Source organism: Dendrobates tinctorius, unplaced genomic scaffold, assembly GCF_039654945.1.
Source record: "Dendrobates tinctorius isolate UK_male_01 unplaced genomic scaffold, ASM3965494v1 ptg000064l, whole genome shotgun sequence".
Taxonomy (NCBI): domain Eukaryota; kingdom Metazoa; phylum Chordata; class Amphibia; order Anura; family Dendrobatidae; genus Dendrobates; species Dendrobates tinctorius.
Genome location: NW_027361732.1, coordinates 8,273,945 through 8,298,996, shown reverse-complemented (window position 1 = coordinate 8,298,996; position 25,052 = coordinate 8,273,945). Strand labels below are relative to the sequence as shown.

Genomic DNA, 25,052 nt, shown 5'->3' with positions numbered 1-25,052 from the left:
GGGCCCCCACAGCAGGTGTCACAGTCTGAGTGTCTCCCCTCAGGGCCCTCACAGCAGGTGTCACAGACAGTCTGAGTGTCTCCCCTCAGGGCCCTCACAGCAGGTGTCACAGTCTGAGTGTCTCCCCTCAGGGCCCCCACAGCAGGTGTCACAGTCTGAGTGTCTCCCCTCAGGGCCCCCACAGCAGGTGTCACAGTCTGAGTGTCTCCCCTCAGGGCCCTCACAGATATCCCGGGCAGGCTGGGCAGCGCTTCCCGCTGTCCCCCTCACTCACCGGCTCCTGTGTCCCGGGATCCGCTCCTGCGTCACCTCAGCTCAGCAGCCACGTGTTCTTCAGGCAGCTCCGACCCGCGGCCAACACCTCCTCCGACGTCCAGGCTCCAGGAGCGGATGGGCGTTCACCTGAGTGCGCCCAGCACCGGCTCAGGAGCGGACAGCAGCCGCGGCTCCGAGTCCGAGTTCAGCAGAGCAAGGTAGAAAGCGCCTGAGGCTGAGCTGCGCCTGCACTGTGCCTCCGCGGAGTCCGCGCTTCTCCCACGGCAGAGGAGAGAAGAGGAACTGCTGCTGCCGCGCGGCGCCGCCCCCACACACTTGCTGCCTAGGGCGGAGCGCCCCCCCCGCCCCCCCACGCTACGCCACTGGCATACTATATATATACTACATGCATGCAACATACATACATGCTACATATATACCACATGCATGCAACATGCATACTACATATATACCACATATATACTACATGCATACTACATATATACCACATATATACTACATGCATGCAACATACATACATACAACATATATACTACATGCATGCAACATACATACATACAACATATATACTACATGCATGCAACATGCATACTACATATATACCACATGCATGCAACATACATATATACAACATATATACTACATGCATGCAACATGCATACTACATATATACCACATATATACTACATGCATCATACATATATACTACATATATACTACATGCAACATACATACTACATATATACTACATGCATGCAACATACATACATACTACATACATATATACTACATATATACCACATGCATGCAATATACATATATACAACATATATACTACATGCATGCAACATGCATGCTACATATATACCACATACATACTACATATATACCACATATATACTACATGCATCATACATATATACTACATATATACTACATGCAACATACATACTACATATATACTACATGCATGCAACATACATACATACTACATACATATATACTACATATATACCACATGCATGCAACATACATATATACAACATATATACTACATGCATGCAACATACATATATACAACATATATACTACATGCATGCAACATGCATACTACATATATACCACATATATACTACATGCATGCAGCATACATATATACTACATATATACTACATGCAACATACATACTACATATATACCACATGCATGCAACATGCATACTACATATATACTACATGCATGCAACATACATACATACTACATATATACCACATGCATGCAACATGCATACTACATATATACTACATATATACTACATGCATGCAACATACATATATACTACATACAATACATTCATACAATACATACATATAGACATACAGTACATATAACATAGAGTACATACTCACCATCACTTGTCACTTTGTTCCCCGAAGCCATTGTCATCTGTGGAATAAATATTAAAATAACAAACCACCAATATACTTACCCCTGATCCGCAGAAGTCCACGAGTGTCCCACGACGATCTTGCGTGGAGAACAGCAGCATCAGCTGATGCTACCGTTCTCTACGGGCTCCAGGAATCCAATGACGGGAGGTAGGTATCCTTCCGCACTGTATTCCTCCGCCACTGTATAAAAAGTCCCTAGTCTCACTTTATGGCAAAAGCTGCGTGGGAAATTTCTCACACAGCAATGCCATAAAGTGAGACTAGGGACTTTTTTTTTACAGTGGCGGAGGATTGTAGTATATATGTATGTTGCATGCATGTAGTATATATGTTGTATGTATGTATGTTGCATGCATGTAATATATGTGGTATATATGTAGTATGCATGTTGCATGCATGTAGTATATATGTTGTATGTATGTATGTTGCATGCATGTAATATATGTGGTATATATGTAGTATGCATGTTGCATTCATGTAGTATATATGTTGTATATATGTATGTTGCATGCATGTGGTATATATGTAGTATTCATGTAGTATATATGTAGTATGTATGTAGTATGTATGTTGCATGCATGTAGTATATATGTAGTATGTATGTTGCATGTAGTATATATGTAGTATATATGTGTGTTGCATGCATGTAGTATATATGTAGTATGTATGTTGCATGTAGTATATATGTTGTATATATGTATGTTGCATGCATGTAGTATATATGTTGTATATATGTATGTTGCATGCATGTGGTATATATGTAGTATGCATGTAGTATATATGTGGTATATATGTAGTATACATGTTGAATGCATGTGGTATATATGTAGTATGTATGTATGTTGAATGCATGTAGTATATATGTAGTATGCATGTTGCATGTAGTATATATGTAGTATATATATGTTGCATGCATGTAGTATATATGTGGTATATATGTAGTATGCATGTTGCATGCATGTAGTATATATGTTGTATGTATGTTGCATGCATGTAGTATATATGTATTATATATGTAGTATGCATGTTGCATGCATGTAGTATATATGTAGTATGTATGTTGCATGTAGTATATATGTAGTATATATGTTGCATGCAAGTAGTATATATGTTGTATATATGTATGTTGCATGCATGTGGTATATATGTAGTATGTATGTAGTATGTATGTAGTATGTTGCATGCATGTAGTATATATGTAGTATGTATGTTGAATGTAGTATATATGTAGTATATATGTATGTTGCATGCATGTAGTATATATGTAGTATGTATGTTGCATGTAGTATATATGTTGTATATATGTATGTTGCATGCATGTAGTATATATGTTGTATATATGTATGTTGCATGCATGTGGTATATATGTAGTATGCATGTAGTATATATGTGGTATATATGTAGTATGCATGTTGCATGCATGTGGTATATATGTAGTATGTATGTTGTATGCATGTAGTATATATGTAGTATGCATGTTGTATATATGTAGTATATATGTATGTTGCATGCATGTAGTATATATGTGGTATATATGTAGTATGCATGTTGCATGCAGTATATATGTTGTATGTATGTATGTTGCATGCATGTGGTATATATGTAGTATGCATGTTGCATGCATGTAGTATATATGTTGTATATATGTATGTTGCATGCATGTGGTATATATGTAGTATGTATGTTGCATGTAGTATATATGTAGTATGTATGTTGCATGTAGTATATATGTTGTATATATGTATGTTGCATGCATGTAGTATATATGTAGAATGTATGTTGCATGTAGTATATATGTTGTATATATGTATGTTGCATGCATGTAGTATATATGTTGTATATATGTATGTTGCATGCATGTGGTATGCATGTTGCATGCATGTGGTATATATGTAGTATGTATGTATGTTGCATGCATGTAGTATATATGTAGTATGCATGTTGCATGTTGTATATATGTAGTATATATGTATGTTGCATGCATGTAGTATATATGTGGTATATATGTAGTATGCATGTTGCATGCATGTAGTATATATGTTGTATGTATGTTGCATGCATGTAGTATATATGTGGTATGAATGTTGCATGCATGTGGTATATATGTAGTATGTATGTTGCATGCATGCAGTATATATGTAGTATGCATGTTGCATGTAGTATATATATAGTACATATGTATGTTGCATGCATGTAGTATATATGTGGTATATATGTAGTATGCATGTTGCATGCATGTGGTATATATGTAGTATGTATGTTGCATGCATGTAGTATATATGTGGTATATATGTAGTATGCATGTTGCATGCAGTATATATGTTGTATGTATGTATGTTGCATGCATGTAGTATATATGTGGTATATATGTAGTATGCATGTTGCATGCATGTAGTATATATGTTGTATATATGTATGTTGCATGCATGTGGTATATATGTAGTATGTATGTTGCATGTAGTATATATGTAGTATGTATGTTGCATGTAGTATATATGTTGTATATATGTATGTTGCATGCATGTAGTATATATGTAGAATGTATGTTGCATGTAGTATATATGTTGTATATATGTATGTTGCATACATGTAGTATATATGTTGTATATATGTATGTTGCATGCATGTGGTATGCATGTTGCATGCATGTGGTATATATGTAGTATGTATGTATGTTGCATGCATGTAGTATATATGTAGTATGCATGTTGCATGTTGTATATATGTAGTATATATGTATGTTGCATGCATGTAGTATATATGTGGTATATATGTAGTATGCATGTTGCATGCATGTAGTATATATGTTGTATGTATGTTGCATGCATGTAGTATATATGTGGTATGAATGTTGCATGCATGTGGTATATATGTAGTATGTATGTTGCATGCATGCAGTATATATGTAGTATGCATGTTGCATGTAGTATATATGTAGTACATATGTATGTTGCATGCATGTAGTATATATGTGGTATATATGTAGTATGCATGTTGCATGCATGTGGTATATATGTAGTATGTATGTTGCATGCATGTAGTATATATGTAGTATGCATGTTGCATGCATGTAGTATATATGTAGTATGTATGTAGCATGTATGTAGTATGTATGTTGCATGTATGTAGTATGTATGTAGCATGTAGTATGTATGTAGTATGTATTTTTTTTTTACATTCAACACATTAGCCGGGTGATGGGACTACTACTGTCCAATCATTGGCTAATGTGTCAATCACCGTCATGGTAGCAGGCATCGCCCGATGGGACTTGTAGTCCCATCGGACGATGCCTGCACAGACCCCCGCAGCCTGCACAGACCCCCGGACAGTCGGCACAGACCACCGGCAGGCTGGCACAGCCCCCCGGCAGGCCGGTACAGACCCCCGGCAGTCGGCACAGACCCCCGGGCAGTCGGCACAGACCCCCAGCAGGCCGGTACAGACCCCCGGGCAGGCCGGTACAGACCCCCGGGAAGTCGGCACAGACCCCCCGGAAGGCCCGAACTGACGGCGCATCATGATGCGCACAGACCGCGCATCATGATGATGTCATTTCGGCAGCCAATCAGAGCCACAACAGTGGCTCATTGCATTATGGGAACTTCCAATTCCGATATCCGATATCGAAAAAATATCGGAACTCGGTATCGGAATTCCGATACAGCGAATATCGGCCGACACCCGATATTTGCAGTATCGGAATGCTCAACACTACTCATAAAGTGACAGTGGTTAGCATTTTAAAATATGGTCATGAAGGTGAAAACAGGCTTGGGGCACAAAGAGGCCCTCCAAAACACATTAGATAGCTGTTAATAATTGTTTGGCCAACATCTACTTCTCCTCTCAGATACACATAAATGTTTGGCTTGACTGACCGTACAAGAGTTCTTAAAAGGGGAGAGCAGAGAAAGACAGCTCTGGCAGCAGCTAATCTCCGTAGGTTAGGTTCACATTATGTTAAGCAGCCTGTTCAACGCATAGTGTTGATGGGCTGCGTTAATGGTATAGCATAACGCGATCACGTTATGCTATACCCGCTAGCGCAGATGAATCATGCGCTGCAGCACGCGTCAGAGGCTCCATCAGTGAATGAGAGCACATCACAAATGCGTGCCGCTTTAAGGCATGTGTCGCGATGCGCCCGACAATGGGGCTGAATGGCAGCGTTAACGGACTGCGTTATACCGCGGTGTAACGCAGTCCGTCTAACGGACTGCCTAAACGCAGTGTGACCTTGGCCTTAGTGTTGAGTGCAAGTGCTCATTATTACTTGAGTTTGCCTAAGGTGCTCGGGAATGCACTAAGTATCGCGGTTGCTTGAGTGGCATGTTAGAGTTCCCGTGGCCGCATGTTTTGCAGCTGTTAGATAGGCACAAAACATGCCTATCATGCATAAGGGCAATCCCTGCATGTGTTGTGGCTGTCTAACAGGCGCAAAACATGCGGACACGGGGACTCAAACATGTCATTAGAGCATCCGTGATACTTGGTGCATCTCATCTATGGCGGCCTTTAATATCTCTGGAGACAAGATAAACTTCTGAAAGCATTTTTTTTTGCATCTCATAGAGCAGTATTTCTGGATACATCGATCACATGAAGTATATATGGATACAGTCATCAGTTTAAATAAAATGTTAATTCACAGATAAAGCTACAGTTTCAACATTTCATACATAAATACATTACTTCATTAGGAAAAACCCTAGATTCAGGCAGCAGAACCATGTGGAGGCTGTAGGGTGGCAATTCAAGTTCCTATGGCTCTTTACTATGGAGCTGTAAGTGCGTCAATGTATGGTATATTTGCATAGTATTGTATGCTTCTAAGGCTGGGTTCACATTTGCGGTTGTGTCAGCAGCATTTCTGACACATACATCCACATGCGTTGTGTTTTCCTATCTTTAACGTTGTGGACGCAGGTACATGTGTTTTTATGCGCTCGACCACGTTTGCTTACGCATGTGCCGTTTTGGGCTGTGCGGTGGGGCACGGCTAACGCAGCATGTTGCAATTTTGGAGGTGACAAATTGCCGCCTCCAAACGCATGTGGACGCGTGCAGAAAAAATGCGTATAAACAACACATTACAGCTTATGGGAACACATGCGTACGCAAGCACATGCTTACGCTTTGCATTTGCATATGGGATCATTTACATAAGACATGCCCATTGGGCGTGGCTTGTGTACATTCAAAAATTTGCTGGGAAACTAGCACTTGCCTATCGTCTGCAACCTCAAACACATGCATGCGTTTGCAAGCTTTTTGCATGCGTTTGCAGTTGCGGACTCAACCGCAAATGTGAACTTAGCCTAAATGAGAATGCCTCTGTAATGGAGAATCAGGTTGAACATGACATGCATTTTCTGTTTTAGCAATATATGAAGGTACAGAAGTACCTGCTAAACTTCTGGATAGTGTATTACAGGTCAATATAGCGTAGGGCTTGAATGGAGAAATAAAATCTCTAAAGCTTATAAGGATATGTAACCTGTTTCATCTTACTGACTCATATCACAATGTATCATGGTAAATTAACGGTATGTTTATCGTTCTAAATTGAATGGATTACTTCTGAAGTTATGTAATCTCTAATAAATATAGTAATTAAACAGTATTAGTTGAGAGTGGAACACCATCACAGCAACCAAGAACATAGTAGAACTAGCAGAATTTTTTTTTTTCATGTCAAAGCTTTGAATGGTAAATATGGGCCACTATAGTTCTAACTCTCCATCAGCAAGGGCGTTTCTTGTGACCTGGACCTTCATTAAAATGCGGCATGCAGAGTCAATTACATATTCCTGTGGATGCTAGAAAAGTAAAAATGTTATAAAATAAGAAAATGCTTTTCTAGTTACAAAATCTATTCATGTGAAAACTGTTACTAAACCAACTGCTAGCTTGTGCCATAATAGGTTTATTGAAAGATTACAATGGGGACTCCTTTACTAAATGGATTTTGATTTTATATACCCAATTTCTGGCTCCAATGTACAATCAGCACTGACACCATGCCACACATCACTGCAGCTGCTAAATAGCAAATGAAATCAGTAATATGTATACACATCGTATTATGAATGGTGCTATTGGCATGTAAGCAGTTTGTGTCCCAAGTTGTACAACAATATTCTAAAAATAATAAAGTAGGGTAAAATATCCCTTCAATCCACCAAATGTTAAAAAACTGCTCTGTTCTACAGAGGTTTTAGTATTTCAAGGAACAGGATGTGTTTGCTTCTGTAGCCTCTTGATGAAAACTTCCTTATTGGACATAAAGATTCCAATGAAGGAAGAAATGTGTTCTGGGTTCCACCAAGGGCTGAACGACATGAAACATCACTTAATTTTAGTTAAGTTGGATACAGAACCTGCCCTGTTCCATCTGGAAAGAGGGTGCAGAAATTTTGTTCAGAACTGTAACGCTGCTTGATAGTCTCTTTAGGTCTCTGCAGAAACAAAAATGTGCAAGAATCATAATTAGTGATGAGCGAGTATACTCATTGCTCAGGTTTCCCCGAGCATACTCGGGTGATCTCCGAGTATTTTGGCGTGCTCGGAGATTTAGGCTGTGCTCACACGTAGCGTTTTTTTTGCGATTTTTTTCACGGACTTGCCAAAAAATCCGCTCAAAAAGACGCTTAAAATAAGCTTCCCATTCATTTCTATGCATTTTGCACTTTTTGTGCATATTGATGCGTTTTTTACTCTGAAAAAAATGCTTTGCGGTAAAAAACGCAGCATGCTCATTAATTTCGTGGAAAATTCCACGTTTCTAGCTATTTTCTATGGGTCTGGAAATGCACGGAAAAAAAACGCATAAAAAATACGCAGAAAACGCGCGGAAAAAAACGCATGTTTTCTGGGAAGGGAGTCCGGTTTTTATGCAGAAATTTCTGCATACGTGTGCGCATAGCCTTAGTGTTTGTCGACGCAGCTGCATGATTTGTGGCTGCTGGACAGACTGAATACATGTGAGGAAGACCTGTTTGTTAGGGAATCTCCACATGTATTCAGGCTGTCTAGCAGTCGCAAATCATGCAGCTGCGTCGACAGAAGCTAAATCTCCGAGCACGCCAAAATACTTGGAGGACACCCGAGCATGCTCGGGGAAACCCGAGCAACGAAGCTACTCGCTCATCACTAATCATAATCTGTGAAAAGTTAGGTTTTGTAATATGTCTGTATATCAGGCTGTAATATATCATAAGTCAATAAGTTTAAGAGCAGTCAAAAGGAAAGTCACAAGCACAAAATGTGATTTGTTCCAAATAATAAGTCCAGTTCTACAAATATACAGTTAAAAGGGGATTTCAACCAGAGTATATCAATGTTACACTTTGCAAAGATGTGTTTTGACAATATGGGGTTGATTAAGTAATCCTATGGAATACTGAGGCAGTTCAAACTTAGACTAGGCAGTCTGATAATGGCCCAAATTAATAAATGGATTATAGATTTGACTTACTTTTGTATAACCTATCACCTCTTGGTTGGTTTACTTTACTCCAATTATTTGCATCTGGTTCCATTTGGCCCATAGCCACATGTTAATCCACATCCTTTTTTAATTTTTAATTTAAAGCCCACCCCTTATTGATATGTCTAAAGCTTGATGTGGCGTTATTGCCCAAAATATGTCAAATTTTGGTGCATGTTTCACAAAGGTCTACTCACAGTCATATTAGTAAATGTCCCTCAACATTTATATTACACAGTTACAGCACTATTGATGCCTGCCCTATTGACCACTTACTGCTAAAAGTCAAATATTTCTTGCAAAACTTTATGGTAGCACTGTGATCTGACAACATGAGTAACACTGCAAACAGGGGTAGGGACCTAGGTGTCCAACAGCACCTGTGCAGCCTGGCACATCCTTCAGGGTCCTGGATCATGCTACCCAAAGACATGGCATCACAGCAATACATTGATCTACTGTGGCTAAGCATATTTTTAAAAACCGCATAAAATTCTTAGCATTTTGATCAAACTGAATAAGCCCATTGCATGGTATGGTGAACTTCTTAGTGGGTCCCTGCTCTGATGGGCACTGCACTGCATGGCATTGTGCAATACTACACTTAAAGCGAACCTGTCAGCAGTTTTGGCCGATATAAGATACTGCCACTGACTTTCAGGCCTTATCTACAGCATTCTATAATGCTGTAGATAAGCCCCCGATCTGACCTGAAAGATAAGAAAAATAAGTTTTATTATGCTCACCCGGGGGGCAGTCCAGTCTGATGGGTGTCGCAAGTCCGGGTCTGGCGCCTGCAATCTTCTTGCGATGCTGCCCTCCTGTTGATTCATTACTCCCCGGCATCGCGCTCCTGCGCAGGCATACTTATCTGCCTTGTTGAGCGCAGAGTAAAGTACTGCAGTACACAGGCGCTGGGCATCTCTGACCTTTCCCAGCACCGTCGCATTACAGTAATTTGGTCTGCCCTCAACAGGGCAGATAAGTATGCCTTCGCAGGAGCGTGATACCTGGGAGCGATGAAGCACAGGAGGGTGGCACCGTAAGAAGATAGGAGGCGCCAGACCGGGACCTGCGACACCCATTGGACCGGACTGCACCGGACCGCCCCCCGGGTGAATATAATAAAACTTATTTTTCTTCTCTTTCAGGTTGGACCGGGTGCTTATCTACAGCATTATACAATGCTGTCGATAAGCCCTGAAAGGCAGTGGCCGTATCTTATATCTGCCAAAACTGCTGACACGTTCAATTTAATAGAGCAGTGATCAATTAAGAGGTTCGCCATGACATGGCAGTGAGCCTCTGCCCTGGCTATTCCTACGGTCACAGCGTGACACATTCTGATGAAAATGTTTAATTTTTATTTTTTATTTTTACTCAGTCACTTCAACAAAGTAAAACAGCATTGTGAAATAAATCTATAATAATAAAAAAATATTCTGCTTTAAAATATATATATTTGGGGCCACAGATAGTGTTTTCTAGATAAACAGTTGAAGTAACATTTCATAGAAGTATATTTCATAAGGTAGATCTCCATTTTAAATTCTGGTAATACAACCATCAAGATAAAATTGTTGAAAAATCACAAGATATTTAACATGGTTGGAATTTTTGTGATCAATCTAAGTTGCCCTTAATTTTTGAAATTATGGGAGAAAACTGCAATTTTACTATGATCTGTGCATGAGCATTAGTTGATGTGGTGTTGTAACATTAAAGCCCCTAAGCACCAAATGGTACATGGTGTTTCTTTGGTAATAGTAATGAGGTCCTCAACTGGACTTTCATTGCCAATTCCCCCCTTCATGTCTGTTGCTGCCTCAGTAAATGTGGACAGACTGCAGTGGTGATGTCACGATAACAGCACTGCAGCCAATCACTGGGCTTGGATGTAAATGCCATAGGCCGCTAAGTCCAGTTATTGGCTGCAGCGTTATTGATGTGACCAACCCTGCAGCTTGTAATACAATCCCAGCGCAGCGGTACAGGTGACCGTGACAGTTGATTTTATTATTTTTAACTAACCTATGACAAATTGATAGAAAAGTTAATAGAAGAAAAACACTTTAACTAGAAGAATATAGAAGTAACATGCCACTGGAGAAGATTACTTTGTACTGTTAACTAGATATTAAATCTGTTCCATCTAATGCTGCAATAAATTGCAATGAATGGTTTCTATGTTTGAGCTCAGCTTCAAGAACACATGTTGTTTAGCAATGAAGGGAATGTGACAACAATAAGTAGATGATGATCAGTGGAAATGATGAAATTGTGGGAACAGTTGATCCAGCTCTTAAATCTCAGAGATGTGACCTTGTGTCAGTTTCAATCATAAAACAAGATTGCTATGTTTTATCCAATTTCGCAGATCTTTTGTTCAAATGGAAAAATGAATGAATCTAATAATGTGTGAAGGGACCGAAGTTGGAAGGCCAAAATAGAGGCGGATAGAAAAAAATAGATAATGTGCACCATCTTCACAAGGGGAATTATCACAAAGTGACACCTTAATGCACACAGCAGCTGTGAAGACATGGCCCTTTGTAGGGTCAGCAGGCACCTTCTTATCTGTTGGTGGTGGGGGATCTAGCTCTACAGCTGTATTGGCACTATTAAGTAAATGATCTGAAAATTGCTTATCCTACAAATGCTTTCAAGATTATGTATTAAAAGCCACATGTCACCTATCACCATGGAAGAGGTTTTTAACTGCAGTTTTCCAATTTATTAAACTTACACATTGGGCAAGTGTTAACCTGACAAATTTCAGCAAATCTAGGTTCACATGCTACAGTGACTTGGTACTTTTTTTTTCTTTTTAGCAAAGGGGGGATGTTTGAATTTTACAATTTCTCGTTTATCACAAATCCAGATGCATGCTTGAAAATCTTATAACCGCTGTGAGAGGTATGTTCCCATTTATCAAAAGCAGAGCAGATTTTCTGATAACTGCATTTTACAGTACTGGCATTGGTCATGAAATTATAAAAACACTTCATGAACAGTATCCATATTTTGCGGATTATAAGATGCACCGGATTATAAGACGCACCCCAAATTTTGAGGAGAAAAAAAACTTTAATAAATTGGTGGTGCCTCTTATAATCCATGCGTCTTATTGCTTACAGGCGGTGGTGGCTGCGGTGAAACGGGGTCCCAGGCCGCAGGCTGGGATGAAGGGGTGTTCGTCAGGGCCACCTAGTTGTGGCGAACATGCGTCGGGCATCTCCACAAGCTCCCACAGCAATTGATACCCCCATGTGATTGCACTTAGCTTTCTTTTTAGTGGGATGGGTACCTTTTCTACCTAAGTGGCTCTTTGCATTTATGCTATTGGTAACACTGTATTGGTATATTCTTTGGGTAGTGTCTTTATTTCCTCCTGATTGAGTACCTAGTTCCACTTATGGTGATCAGAGTTATTGGGACTATTCACCATTGTCATATTATAATGATTTATACCAGTATATGGGGGATAGGTGAACAAGTGCCGTGATAGTTCTTAGGTTTAATTGCCTTAATGTGCCTATTTTGTGTGTGTACATTTGTTATATTTAAGGTCATACTGTCTTATAAGATATTGGCTACTATGTACGGCCTTTGTGCAATATTGACTCTTGGGGGGAGTTATTTAGCTCTATTGTGGGCTAAACAGGGTATGGTTATTGTCATGTCTTTTGACTTTTAAATGTTTTTAATTCTGGTTATGTCTGTTATGTATCCAATAAACTTGTATTTGCTTATTGAGGTGATCCTGGTTTAAGTCTGTAGCTTTTCGCTTTAATTCACAATTGTTGTTTTACAGACTCTGTGTGTATCCCTGTGTGTGGTGCCCTCTAGCTTTCTTTATTTCGCTATAATATATCTGGATGCATTGTGCAGTCAGGCTATGCTACATGCTGCCCGTGGTTTGAGCAACATGAATTGCCTGATATGTTTTCATTATTGAGACCCTGGCAGATCCCAGAACTTTAATAAACTGCCACTATAGCAGTATATATGCTTATATGTTTTGAGAACAAAATTCGATTCTGCTTTTTAGCTTATGCAAATGAGTCAGGACTAGACTGGTTGGGTGTTGCTTCCCCCAGACTAGTACCAGCTATAATCGTCTAAAGGGCATGTCACACTAAGAGATATCGCTAGCAATATCGCTATAACTAGTGACGTTATAGCAATATTGCTAGCGATATCGCTGTGTCTGATACTTACCTACGACCGGCTCCCCCGCTGGTTATCGCTGATCGCGCGAGATCATTCACGACTGTTTCTCGTCGGTCACTTCTTGCGGCGCTTCCTGCTGTGAAGGCGAGCGACGCGTGGAGCCGGGCGGGAGGACGCAGGATCGCCTAGTGTGACAGGTAAGTAGCGACCCCCGTCCCCAGCAATGTCGCTAGTGAGATCTGCCTGTGAGGCAGCTCACTAGCGACCACTTAGCGATGTACCAGCGATCCTGACCGCGTCATATCGCTGGTCGGGATCGCTGGTACATCGCTAAGTGTGACAGTACCTTAACTCACACCTCACTGGGCATGAATCATATGCATATAGTTCCCATCATGGTAGTACTGCAGGATCATTGTGAACAAGCTTTCCAGAGTACCATGATGAGGATTGCATGGTAGGTGTCAAGCACCTCCAGGGGAGTGTGATTAGAAGATCTAAGGCAGGACTAGACTGAGGGAAGTGATGCACTGCTGGACTAGTCCCGACTCATTATCATATACTGAGCTGCAGAATAAAGTTCATTTTTAAAATATACCAATGCTTGCATCATAAAATCCATTATTTGAACATAGTGTTAGCCATATACAGTGCAATGTGACAATGGTGGTTGGCTACAGTTAGGGGACATAACTGGTTTCCTCTTAGACCACGATCACACACTCAGTATTTGGTCAGTATTTTACATCAGTATGTGTAAGCCAAAACCAGGAGGGGAACAATCAGAAGAAAAATGTAATAGAAACACGTCACCACTTCTGTATTTATCACCCACTCCTGGTTTTAGAATACAAATACTGACCAAATACTGAACGTGTGAACATGGCCTTAAACGTAAGCTCATAGGAGTGAATTGCATACCTCTCGATATTATTATTGACCATTGAACTTCGTTTTTCCAAAGGCAAAAAGTAAAATGTATGTCCGCAATAAGTTACAATAAATTTACGCCACAAGTTGTGTGATTTTTCCATCATTCAAAAATTTGTTGGAAGCAAACATTTTTTTCTCGTTCCCTTTTCAATTAGCCGGGTCACTTTTCTCAAAACTTTTTAAAAGTGGTAAGTAGTGAAAAATGTTGTAAATTATAACGCGATTATGGCATGTGACAAAATTTGCAGCTTATTTTTTTACAGCACAAAATTAACACTTGATGGTAAATAAACTCCCCTCCACCTAATGCTGATGAATAGTGTAATTTATTCATTGTAACGCATGCTATTTACATGATAATACAAAGCATGGGGTTCTCTGACTGCTGCATACCCAAATGAGGAAAATAGGACATTGACTGCCATATATTTGGCTGTAATTGTAAATGTCATGTAGGATGTAATCTATGTCCACCAGTGATATAGCCTGGAAATGATTACATGAAAATAAAGATACTAAACACATGGCGGAGATTTATAATGCACAGCCTAAAGGTTTATTCAGTTGAGTACACCAGGGCTTAGTAATTCTGGGTCTGGTGAGTTGTAGCCTTAGATAAGACCCATCCTTGCTCAGTGACATAGAACTGAGCTTGACATCTTTTTATTACAGTGTCAGACCAGCCGTCCAAATCATTACTCAGCTCATTCATACAGATAAAACAGCCGTCATTTTACTCTCTGGAGGGATATATTATCTGGAAGTCATTGTTATAGTCAGTGCCAACACTGTCAATTAATTGTAAGGAAGGTGTAGAACGTTATGAGAGCGGTGTCACACGCTGAGTTCCTATGAAGCCATAAGGTTTACAACCATATGGGCATTTACTATTGTTGTGCTGGGCAGATAGCTGGACAGGAATAAAACTTGTTGAAAACGCTGCACACTATTTTAGGAGGAATATTATCCTGCTATATTATAAAGTTCCTGTAGGTGCATAAATATATATATTTTAATACCTTTGTTTGCAGCATCACTTGTGAAACACACAGGAAATATATGTACAAATATTCCCTGCCCTAAACGTTAGAATAAAAATTATACACATTACACTTTTTTGATCAAAACAGTGTCAAATAAGTTCCTTATGTTATTTATACATTCTACTCCTATTTACTTATTTACTTACTACAGGGTATATGTTCATTTTGCTTTCATCCTAGGTTATGTTTGTTAATGTCCACAGTGTGAATGTTCACCTACGCATTGCTGTATATCAAACATATATGTTCTAGCTCATTCGTTTGGTTTTGCTTTAGTTTTTTGCACTTTGAAAATGGCTCCCCCTTTTGCATTGTACTTTGAACATGACTTCTCCTTTTGCATAGTCAGGTCTGGGTCCTGCTCTGCACCCCGTCTATTGAGGAATCCTGGCACATAGATAGGATTAACATTAGAGATTGGACTATCCCGATTGGGTACATCTTGTGCCGGTGAAATGGGTTTTACACTTTTTTGGTCAAAACAGTGTAAACTAAGTGTATCCTATGGTATTAATATTTACTTATTGGCAGGTATTTGCTCATTTTGTTTTCATCCTAGGTTATGTTTGTTAATGGCTGTAGTGTGACTATGCACCTACACATTGCACTTATATCAACATACAGTATGTTCTAGGCGAATTCTTTGGTTTTACGTTGCGTATTTTCGTACTTTTTTACAGTCATTTCAGATGAATAGATGTAGCCTGACAAATTGTGAAAGTTTCTGAAAATAGTCAGAATTGGTAAAAAAAAAGTAAAAATATTGTATAACCAATATTTTCTATTTGGCAGATTAACAAAGGCATACAGTGCTGGCACAATATCTACGACTACAGGGAATTATAGATACCAAAATCAAATATGAATTAAAGAAAGTTGCCAGATTTGGAATGAAAAAATAGTGGTGCATTGGACATTTCAGAGCCCCATACTCAGGAACGATGGGGGTATTAGTATTCAGACTCTTAACAATTATCAAGTTATCGTAATCTTATAAAGTTGGGACAGCTCCTTTTTAAGGTAGAGAAAAGAATTAAAAATTCAAAATACAATATATTATTATATACTCTATATATTTAATTTTTATACACAGGGCAAACCCTGTTGTTGCCATGTTGATCTGCATGTGCTTTGATTTTATTACAGACAATGTTATTGTACCTGTATTGCACTCTTGAATGTTGTCTGTTCCTACATGGTACCTTAGCAAGCTACAGTACTGTATTTGGCTTGCCTTTTTGGCATTTTACATGAATTAGATGCTTTTGTTGCACATAGAACTGTGTTTAGCCTTTCTCTAGCCACCCGTGCACTTTATGATATTTCTTGTGTTTTTTATGGGGGAGGATGGGAGATCTGCAGTATTTGAAAGATTGGCACATTTACTGTATGGTTAGAGGAAAGGTCTTGAGTTCCAGCAATAAAGTAATCAAAAAGATTCACTGTCATTTTCCTTATAAACCCAACTCTGAAGGTGTGGGGGCCTGTCACTAGAGTGGGGCTATTTTAAAAAACTTAATAGCCCTTGTGCGAGTCATTACTATCAAATGTCATCGCTCTGTTCCTGTTGGCGGCCTTGACAGAAGTAGAGGTAGTGATTCATTTTATGCTGGACAGTAAGTGTGCCATCCAGCCAGTATCATGGAAAGGGTTTTAGTTGGTTAGCAAGTAGACTCCTCACATGCCTGGATGCCTTATATTATCCTGCTTGTAACGGCTAATATAGCCAAACCGGTAGCAGTCTTCTGAGAAGAAAGGTAAATGGCATCAGCAACCAATAAACTTCCCACATGGATCTGATAGATCCTTTACATTGAGATATAGATGTTTCTTGAATGGTGTATAGTGCTCAGCACAGAATTAAACATGTATGAAGTATTATAGAAATATGCGGCACTCGCCAATGAAAAAATGTTCATAAGTGCTTTATTCCACACCACGGGGCATGGACAAAAAAAACAAGACGTGCAGGTTACAGAGGCATGCGGTGAGAGAAAGTGTGGACTATGGTCATTTTGTGTAACAGCGCTTAAACGGGCCCAGGTGTAGCGTCGTTACCTGAAGCGACCGTAGTCCACTCTGTCTCTTCCCGCATGCCTCTGTAACCTGCACGTAGGATTTTTTGTCCATGTCCCGTGGTGTGGAATAAAGGACTTATGAACATTATTTGAATTGATGAGTGCCGCATATTTCTATACTACTTCATAATGTTGTAGAGTGCCTACTAATCAGAAGGGGTGAAAGGAATGCCGGCATGTAGGAGCCGGTTCGAAGGGCTCCCTACTAATTTGCAGCTTGACCTTAGTCTTGCCAATCAATTTGCTCATCTCTACTTATTTATTATGACATTGGTAAGTGAAACCAATAATTTTAGTTAATGTGTCAAGGAAAGAAAATAATATGCTGATTTTATTTTTTGCAATATCTGCTAAATTGTAAAACTAATAATGATGGACAGGGCAACTAGACAGCTAAAATGATACAGGTGTGTGAATCCTTGAACTGTTACATGAAGGTCATATTAAGATATTGTTAACTTAGATAAGCGACCACAGGGAAATATGTCTTGTCTGTGTTTTAAGAGGTTTTATTACCAAAATCCATGGAGGTTAAATGATCACATTTTTGCAAGGTCAACTACACTTTTAATCTTCTGCTGGGATATCTCTTTACAATTATGCGATTAAAATTAAATGAATGTATTAATTATATCTGAAAGTGCTGTGAGATCTAAGTGCTCCAGCTATTAATATTAACACCATAACTTTGTTAAATATGTAATCTATTTTTTCATTCAAAGTAAATCTAAGTTTAAGATACATTGTTACTAGAAGAAGATCATACATTACCAGAAAGGTCAAAGCTATAAAAAGTAGCAGTAGCATTAATTGTTTTATTAATAATAATGTTGCACTTTTATATGACTTTACACTACAAAATTTCAAAGCAATTCAGAAATTAATTGCACACAATTAAGATATGGTTTATGGAGTGAAAAGGTAAATGCAGAATACTAAAATTGTGCAAGTCATTCAAACAGTTTCATAAAATAATCAAGTTTCCAATAATAATGGGGGACATTTTTCAAACTTTGTGTATGTATCCAAAAGCTACAAGGTCTCATTTTTAGCAGGGCTGTGGAGTCGGTAAGCCACAGTTGCGACTCCGACTCCTGGATTTTATCAGGCTCCGACTCCAGCTCCGACTCCTTCATAAATGGCCAATTCATAACAACAAATTTACTGTTGTAAAATATTAAACATCGTGCTTATTCAGTTTCTCACCATCATATAAGTAATCAGACCACTTAGAGCAAAAACTACATTTATTAGAATACAATTAGAATATAGCAAATAACTTTTATAAACTTTTCTAAACTGTAAGTAAATATGCAATAAACACTTTTATGCAGTTAATAAGAAGAAATCTATAAATTTGCCCTCAGAAAAAGTATTGCCTCTGTCAGATCCTCCTTCATGGATGCCCTCAAATCTGATCTAATTATTTTGAGAGCAGAGAACAACCTCTCTACACTAACTTGTGTTGGTGGCAAAGCAGTAACCACTCGGGAAACATCTCTGACAATGTCAGGATACAGAGGAATCGCTTGTTGCACTGTTATTTTTGATGAACGGTCAAATTTCTCAATTTCTTTTAGTGCACATGAAAAATTCTGCTGAAATGTACTGGCTGTGTTCCTTGATGGGGATGACTCTTCTATGCGGGAACGCTTTGCACGGTCCTTGTGATCCAAATATTTTTCGAAATTAAATTTTTCATCAGTTGATGATGAGGGTGAAGATGTGGCAGGACGACCAAATTCTTCTTGTTCCTCCTGACTGTTCTGCAACCCTTTCATCCTTACTGCTATTTCAAACAGAGCTTCTTTTCCTTTACTTAGCTGTTGATCATCTAGAAGAATCCGATGCATTGGGTCTACATAAACAGCTGCCAAAAGAATGTTATTTTGTAATAGTAGCTCCTCTCTCCGTTTCATTGATGTAGCAATGCCACTTGCAATTAACCCTCCTCTTTGGGACAGGCGAAACATCAGGTTCTTCCACTCCTTTAAGAAAATACCTGGAGTTAAGTCTTCTGCTTGTAATTTTTTAGTCACTGTAAATGGGTGCTCTAGCAATTTTTCCAGCTCAGTCACCTGAGTGCACTGACTTTCATTTAGCGTCAGTTGAGGGTTAGCCATGTCTACAAGAAAGGTGTTCAGTTCAACCAAGCGCTGAATCATTAAGTAAGTACTGCCCCATCGTGTGGCTTGATCAATAATTGCCCCTTTTCCAGCACGTCTCTTCAAAATTGAGTCAACTTTAGGGGTTCTGGCAACAGTAGCCAATTTTCTCACCTTGCCAATCAGTGCAGCAGCATGTCCTTCTTGCAGACTGTCTCTTATAGCCAGCTGTAGCGTATGCACAACACAGCGCATGTGATGAATGAAAGAACATATTGACACAGTTTCAACAAGATCATCTAAACTATCATGTTGCTGTTCATCTGATGCAACTTCAGTTTGCTCCTCAGTTACAATACTGTGTTCCTCTATTTCAAACATTTCTGTGTCTGTGGACCCAGAATGTTCTTCTAGCTGCTGGTCACCATCATTACTCTCATTCATTAGCTTAATAGTACTTATCATATTTGAAGCATTGTCAGTTACGACAGAACGAACTTGCTCTTTTTTAAGTTCATAGTCTTGCAGAACCTTTTCCACCAAGACCTGGAGAAACTCACTGGTGTGATGAGCTTTGGTGTCTTTTACTGCCAATGTCTTGGTAACTATTTCATTTTTGTCACAAACAAATCGGACATTGATGGCAAAATAGTTCACTCTGTGACGTGTGCAGGCATCCATTTTAAGAAACAGAAAGCGTCCCTTGAGAGTTTTTTTAAGTTCTTCCTTTTGTTTAAAAGCTTCTTCGATTACTAATTTTCTAATACTCTCTCTCTCCACAGAAACACCAAGCTTGCGGGCCATTTCCCCATTCAGACACATAAAAGCTGGTCGTGAAAATAATGAAATAGGCACACTATCCTTTACAACAAGCTCTATGATCTGTTTTTTAAATGTATCTACTGTCATTGTCACAGTAACTTTGTCACTGACAAAATATCTTGCAACTGATGGCTGCAAAGTTCTCTGCTCCTTTGTTTGGCTGGAAGAGCTGGGCACTGGTTCATTGGTTTGGATGCAGTCTTTCTCATCCACTGCTTTCAGTACTTCTGGATGAAAGCGCTGTAAATGTCTCTTTAGATTAGAAGCTCTGGTAGGAGCATTTTTATCTTTGCCTGAATATGCACTCATCTTGGCTTCACAGCATTTGTTTTTCGTCTGGATCATTTGTCATACACTGACAGACATAATGTTTTCTATCTTGAGTGATGGTGAAATGTTCAAATACAGCTGATTTAATGTGATGCTTCTTTGACATTCTCAGGTTTTTAATTCTGCATTCACAATCCAAATGACAATTGTTTTTCCTAAAAACAATTGTACAAAATTATTGCCAGGTCGTACAACTGATATAGTGGTCAGTAATACTGTTATTATTCCTCATGTACTCACAGTTAACTGATGCAAAGTTTGTTGAAAGGATAATACTTCTTACAGTCTTCCTCTTCTGAGTAGCAGGCAGCTGTGAGATGCTTGGAAGACGCACACCTAGTATGATCTAGTCTAGAGGAGGAGCTTTACTACTAAGAATTTGCAACACATTTTCACTTTCAGTTTCATACATTGTAAGTAGGGGGGTTGGGGCAGCATGAGGTTAACCAAGTATAAGATTAGATAAGGGCAGTGGAGAACAGTGACACACAAGAAGTAAGAAATGTCTCTATCTCCAGCAGAACTGCTTATCACTGTTGTTCATAGTTTGATAGAACATATATATTTGAGTAACATTTATAAAATTCATATGAAAGTTCAATTATGAAATATTAATACATTTTTTTTAAAGCTGGAGTCGGTACATTTCTACCGACTCCGACTCCAACCAAAACTAACTCCGACTCCGACTCCACGACTCCAACTCCGACTCCACAGCCCTGATTTTAAGATGTCCTGCTTTGAATGAAAGCAGTAACATGATTGGTTGCAATGGCAACACTTCTGTTTGTATCAGTTCTGATAAAGCTCTTCCAATCTTTTAAAAGAATAGGTTATACAACACAGAGTATGAAGCTCGTCCAGTAGGTTGTGAAAAAGAATGGGCTGGTTTTAAGGGGCTTCAATAATTATCAAATGGATGCTTTATCTACCAAGGGGGCCTCCTTCTTCTGCTGCCCAGCAATGAAGGGAGCAGGTTTTGGCCCTACTTGTTAGCTGTGACTATAGTCATCTGAAAAAGGGGCAGCACTGCTTACCTGCCCAGGTCTCCGAACAAATGCACTACAGGATGCAGCCAACCCACATAGAAAAGCACAGGTGCAAAATACTAAATAGACAGCCACTCACAACCTACTAATTCATGGAGGGAGTGACTGCTTAGCATATGTTTGCACAATAAAGGCCTATATAGGGCACTGTTCACATGCAGGTAATGTATAGTGTCTGGTTCACAGCCTATTAGTCACATACATACTATTCGATCAGGCGGGCTGGCCAGCACTGTCTAAAGGCATCCAATGTGAACACCCCTGTATACATGACCCAATGTGCTACTAAGTTTTGTGACTATAGTCTACAACTCGCTGAGAGTGGATGTGATTTTGCCCCTTAAGAAGTCAGGAGTGCACATTTGCCTCTTCTGTTCCAGCCCCTGAATTTTTAGTGTTGTATTGTTCTCAACAGCACCCTTTTGGCATAAAGCAGTGAAGCAGCACACATGCCGGGATCACACATGCGAGAAACACGGCCAAGTCTCGCATGTTAATACCCGGCACTGACGCCGGCACTCGGATCGGAGTGTGCGGCCGCATTGCAATACATGCAGTTGCAGGCTCCCCTCCCTAGACCTTAATTCTAGTCTGGGGTCTTTTTTTAAGAGAGAAAATTTCACCTAACAAATAGATGTGAAAGTACCAAAAATAAAATAAAAAGCAGTGCAAATATAAAGAAATGAAATTTCCTCTACATTTAAGGCTAATTCAACAACCATAATGTGAACATATTTTCAGGGCTGTATTACATCCAGAATTGCTGGCCAGATTATATGTCATGGTACAAACTTACCGTATCATGTATAATTATTGTACTGTAAGTTTAAGCCAAGGAACCCAAAGTCGAGTGAGGAATTGAAGCTGTAAGTTGCAAAAAAAAAAAAAAAAATGAAGCTGTAAGTCATCCGAATTAGGCAAGATTCACAAGACTGTATATCAACTGTATTTTATAGTCTGTGTAATGGTGGCAAATTCTGTCCCCAAGCGCTGGCTTCTTGACCAGAATTAGCACTGTGTTACAAGGTCATTTCAGGTCAGGAGAGCTATGGGAGGCCTGGGTATTGCAGCCACAATGGACTGTAAAATATGGCTGGGGTACAGTCGTGTGAATTCGGTCTTTGCTCTTAGGCCTGTTTTATCCAAATGCATTATGGGAAGGTCCAATTACCTGTGTGTGAGTGACCTCCCCTGAATAACGCTGCAATTGGCAATAACATTGTGCATAGCGCTGTGTTCTGTGTTACTCATATGAAGACCACTGATGGACCGTTCTAGTCACATTTCTCTCTAGCATATAAATAGCTATAAATTTATTACCGTATATACTCGAGTATAAGCCGAGATTTCTCAGCCCATTTTTTAAGGCTGAAAGTGCCCCCTCTCGAGTCATATACACCAGGGGGTCGGCGGGGGAGGGGGAGCGGGGGTGTCAGATCATACTTACCCCTCCTGGTGCGGTTGTAATAACGTGCAGGAGGAATATATGTCACCACGGAGCAGGCAGACCAGCAGTAAAAGGGGAGGTTTATTTACAGGGAGTAATACTGGTAAACATACAATATAACAGAGAAAATGCTGTAAAAGGTTATATCAGAAACTGAAGAATTAACAGAGGTGCAAAACAACAGAAAGTTATTCTCTTATGGGGAAGAAACTTATCAGTTCCTGGAGGTATTGATTGCAGAGATCACTCTTCTCTCACGTAGGCACCGAGGCACAAGTGGTGCTTGATGTCCTCTGTCTCTTGGGTCCTAGGTATAGTCCATCTAGCGTATGGGGGGTTAACGTGGGAGCCCAAGGGGAATGTGGATGGCGGTATCCCCCTGTACTCAAGGTCCTTCCCTCTGCTGTGGCAGCAGCGCTCTCTCACCAGGGTCAGGGGCTCTGCCTGGGACAGTCTCTCTTGGCAGGTCAGTGTCACGTTACGGTACGTCCCTTGGTCACACTGGAAGCGTCTCAGGGTAAGGCAGGTTCTCACTGCAGGGGAGCATCTTGTCAAAGCACGCGGTCTGTTGGTGTGACAAAGTCTCTACCAGGAGGGGAATGACCAGCCCTCCAAGTGGTGCAGTGACAGGCTTCTCGTACTCAGTCTCGTGCTCAGTGCTCACCGCCTGTGTCTGCGGTCCCTCAGTGTTCAGTCGCTGCACCCGTCTCCTCTCCTGTGTCAGCGTCCTCTCTGCTCCCATCCCTGCGCAGCTCTGCTGAAAGTGCGCGCAGTTCTCCCGCTCCCAGTCCTGCCCTCTTCCTGCTCCTGGTTCTAGTACAGTTCCCTAAAACATCCCCCGTGGAACCTAATGTCCTGCTCGATGGTTCCAGGCACGGAGCTAGGAAGGCAACTCCCCCTCGGCTCCTTCGGTGCTTCACCCCCTTACACGGTCTCTGCAGCCCCTGCTTCTCCCAAGGTCTCCAGCGCCTGTGTTCAGCGGCCACGTGGTACGGCTCATTTAATGAGTGGTACCACATGATCGCTGAAGGAAGGAAGAGCTGCCGGACACTGTGGGAGAAGTAGGGGCTGCAGAGACCGTGCCAGGAGGGGTAAGTATATGCGATATTCACCTGTCTCCGTTCCACCGCCACGCGCCGCTCTGTCCTCCGCATCCTCTAGCTGTGACTTTCAGGTCAGAGGGCGTGATGACGTGGTTAGTGTGCGCTCTCTGCCTGAACAGTCACTGCCAGAGGACCCGGAAGACAAAGCGGCGCACGGTGGTGGAACAGGGACAGATGAATATCTCAGGTGTCAGGGCCAGAGCCAGCAGCGACACAGATACCTGGCCCCCATAGTGTGCCGGTGTCCCCGCCTGCTCAGGACACCGGCACCTGGCCCCCAGCGATGAGAGGTGAGTATGTCATTTTTTTTATTCGCAGCAGCATATGGGACCATAACCTTTATGGAGCATCTTATGGGGCATAATCTATGGGGCAGCATATGGGGCATAATCTATGGGGTAGCATATGGGGCATAATCTATGGAGCAGCATATGGGGCATAATCTATGGAGCAGTATATGGGGAAGCATATGGGGCATAATCTATGGAGCATTTTATGGGGCAGCACATGGGGCATAATCTATGGAGCATCTTATTGGGCCATAACCTCTATGGAGCAGCATATGGGGCATTTTCTACGGAGCATCCTATGGGACCGTTATTAACCTTTGAGCAGCATCATATGGGGTGTATTTTGTATGGAGCATCTTATAGGGCCATCATGAACTGTATGGAGCATTATATGGGGCTCCTGATTCAATATGGATATTCAAAAACATTTAACCTACTGATGTCTTAATTAATTTTACTT

General features: G+C 40.3%; 1 protein-coding gene across 7 annotated transcripts in view; it reads right to left on the bottom strand.

The window, feature by feature from the left end:
• The window catches only part of ERICH6B (glutamate rich 6B), a 440,905-nt gene that overhangs the window by 93,147 nt on the left and 322,706 nt on the right, over positions 1-25,052 (bottom strand). For all 7 annotated transcript variants that reach the window (XM_073580272.1, XM_073580271.1, XM_073580276.1 and 4 more), the window contains one exon: positions 8,106-8,188. In XM_073580272.1, coding sequence (XP_073436373.1) covers positions 8,106-8,188 — 83 coding nt within the window. The remainder of the gene's footprint in view (positions 1-8,105; positions 8,189-25,052) is intronic.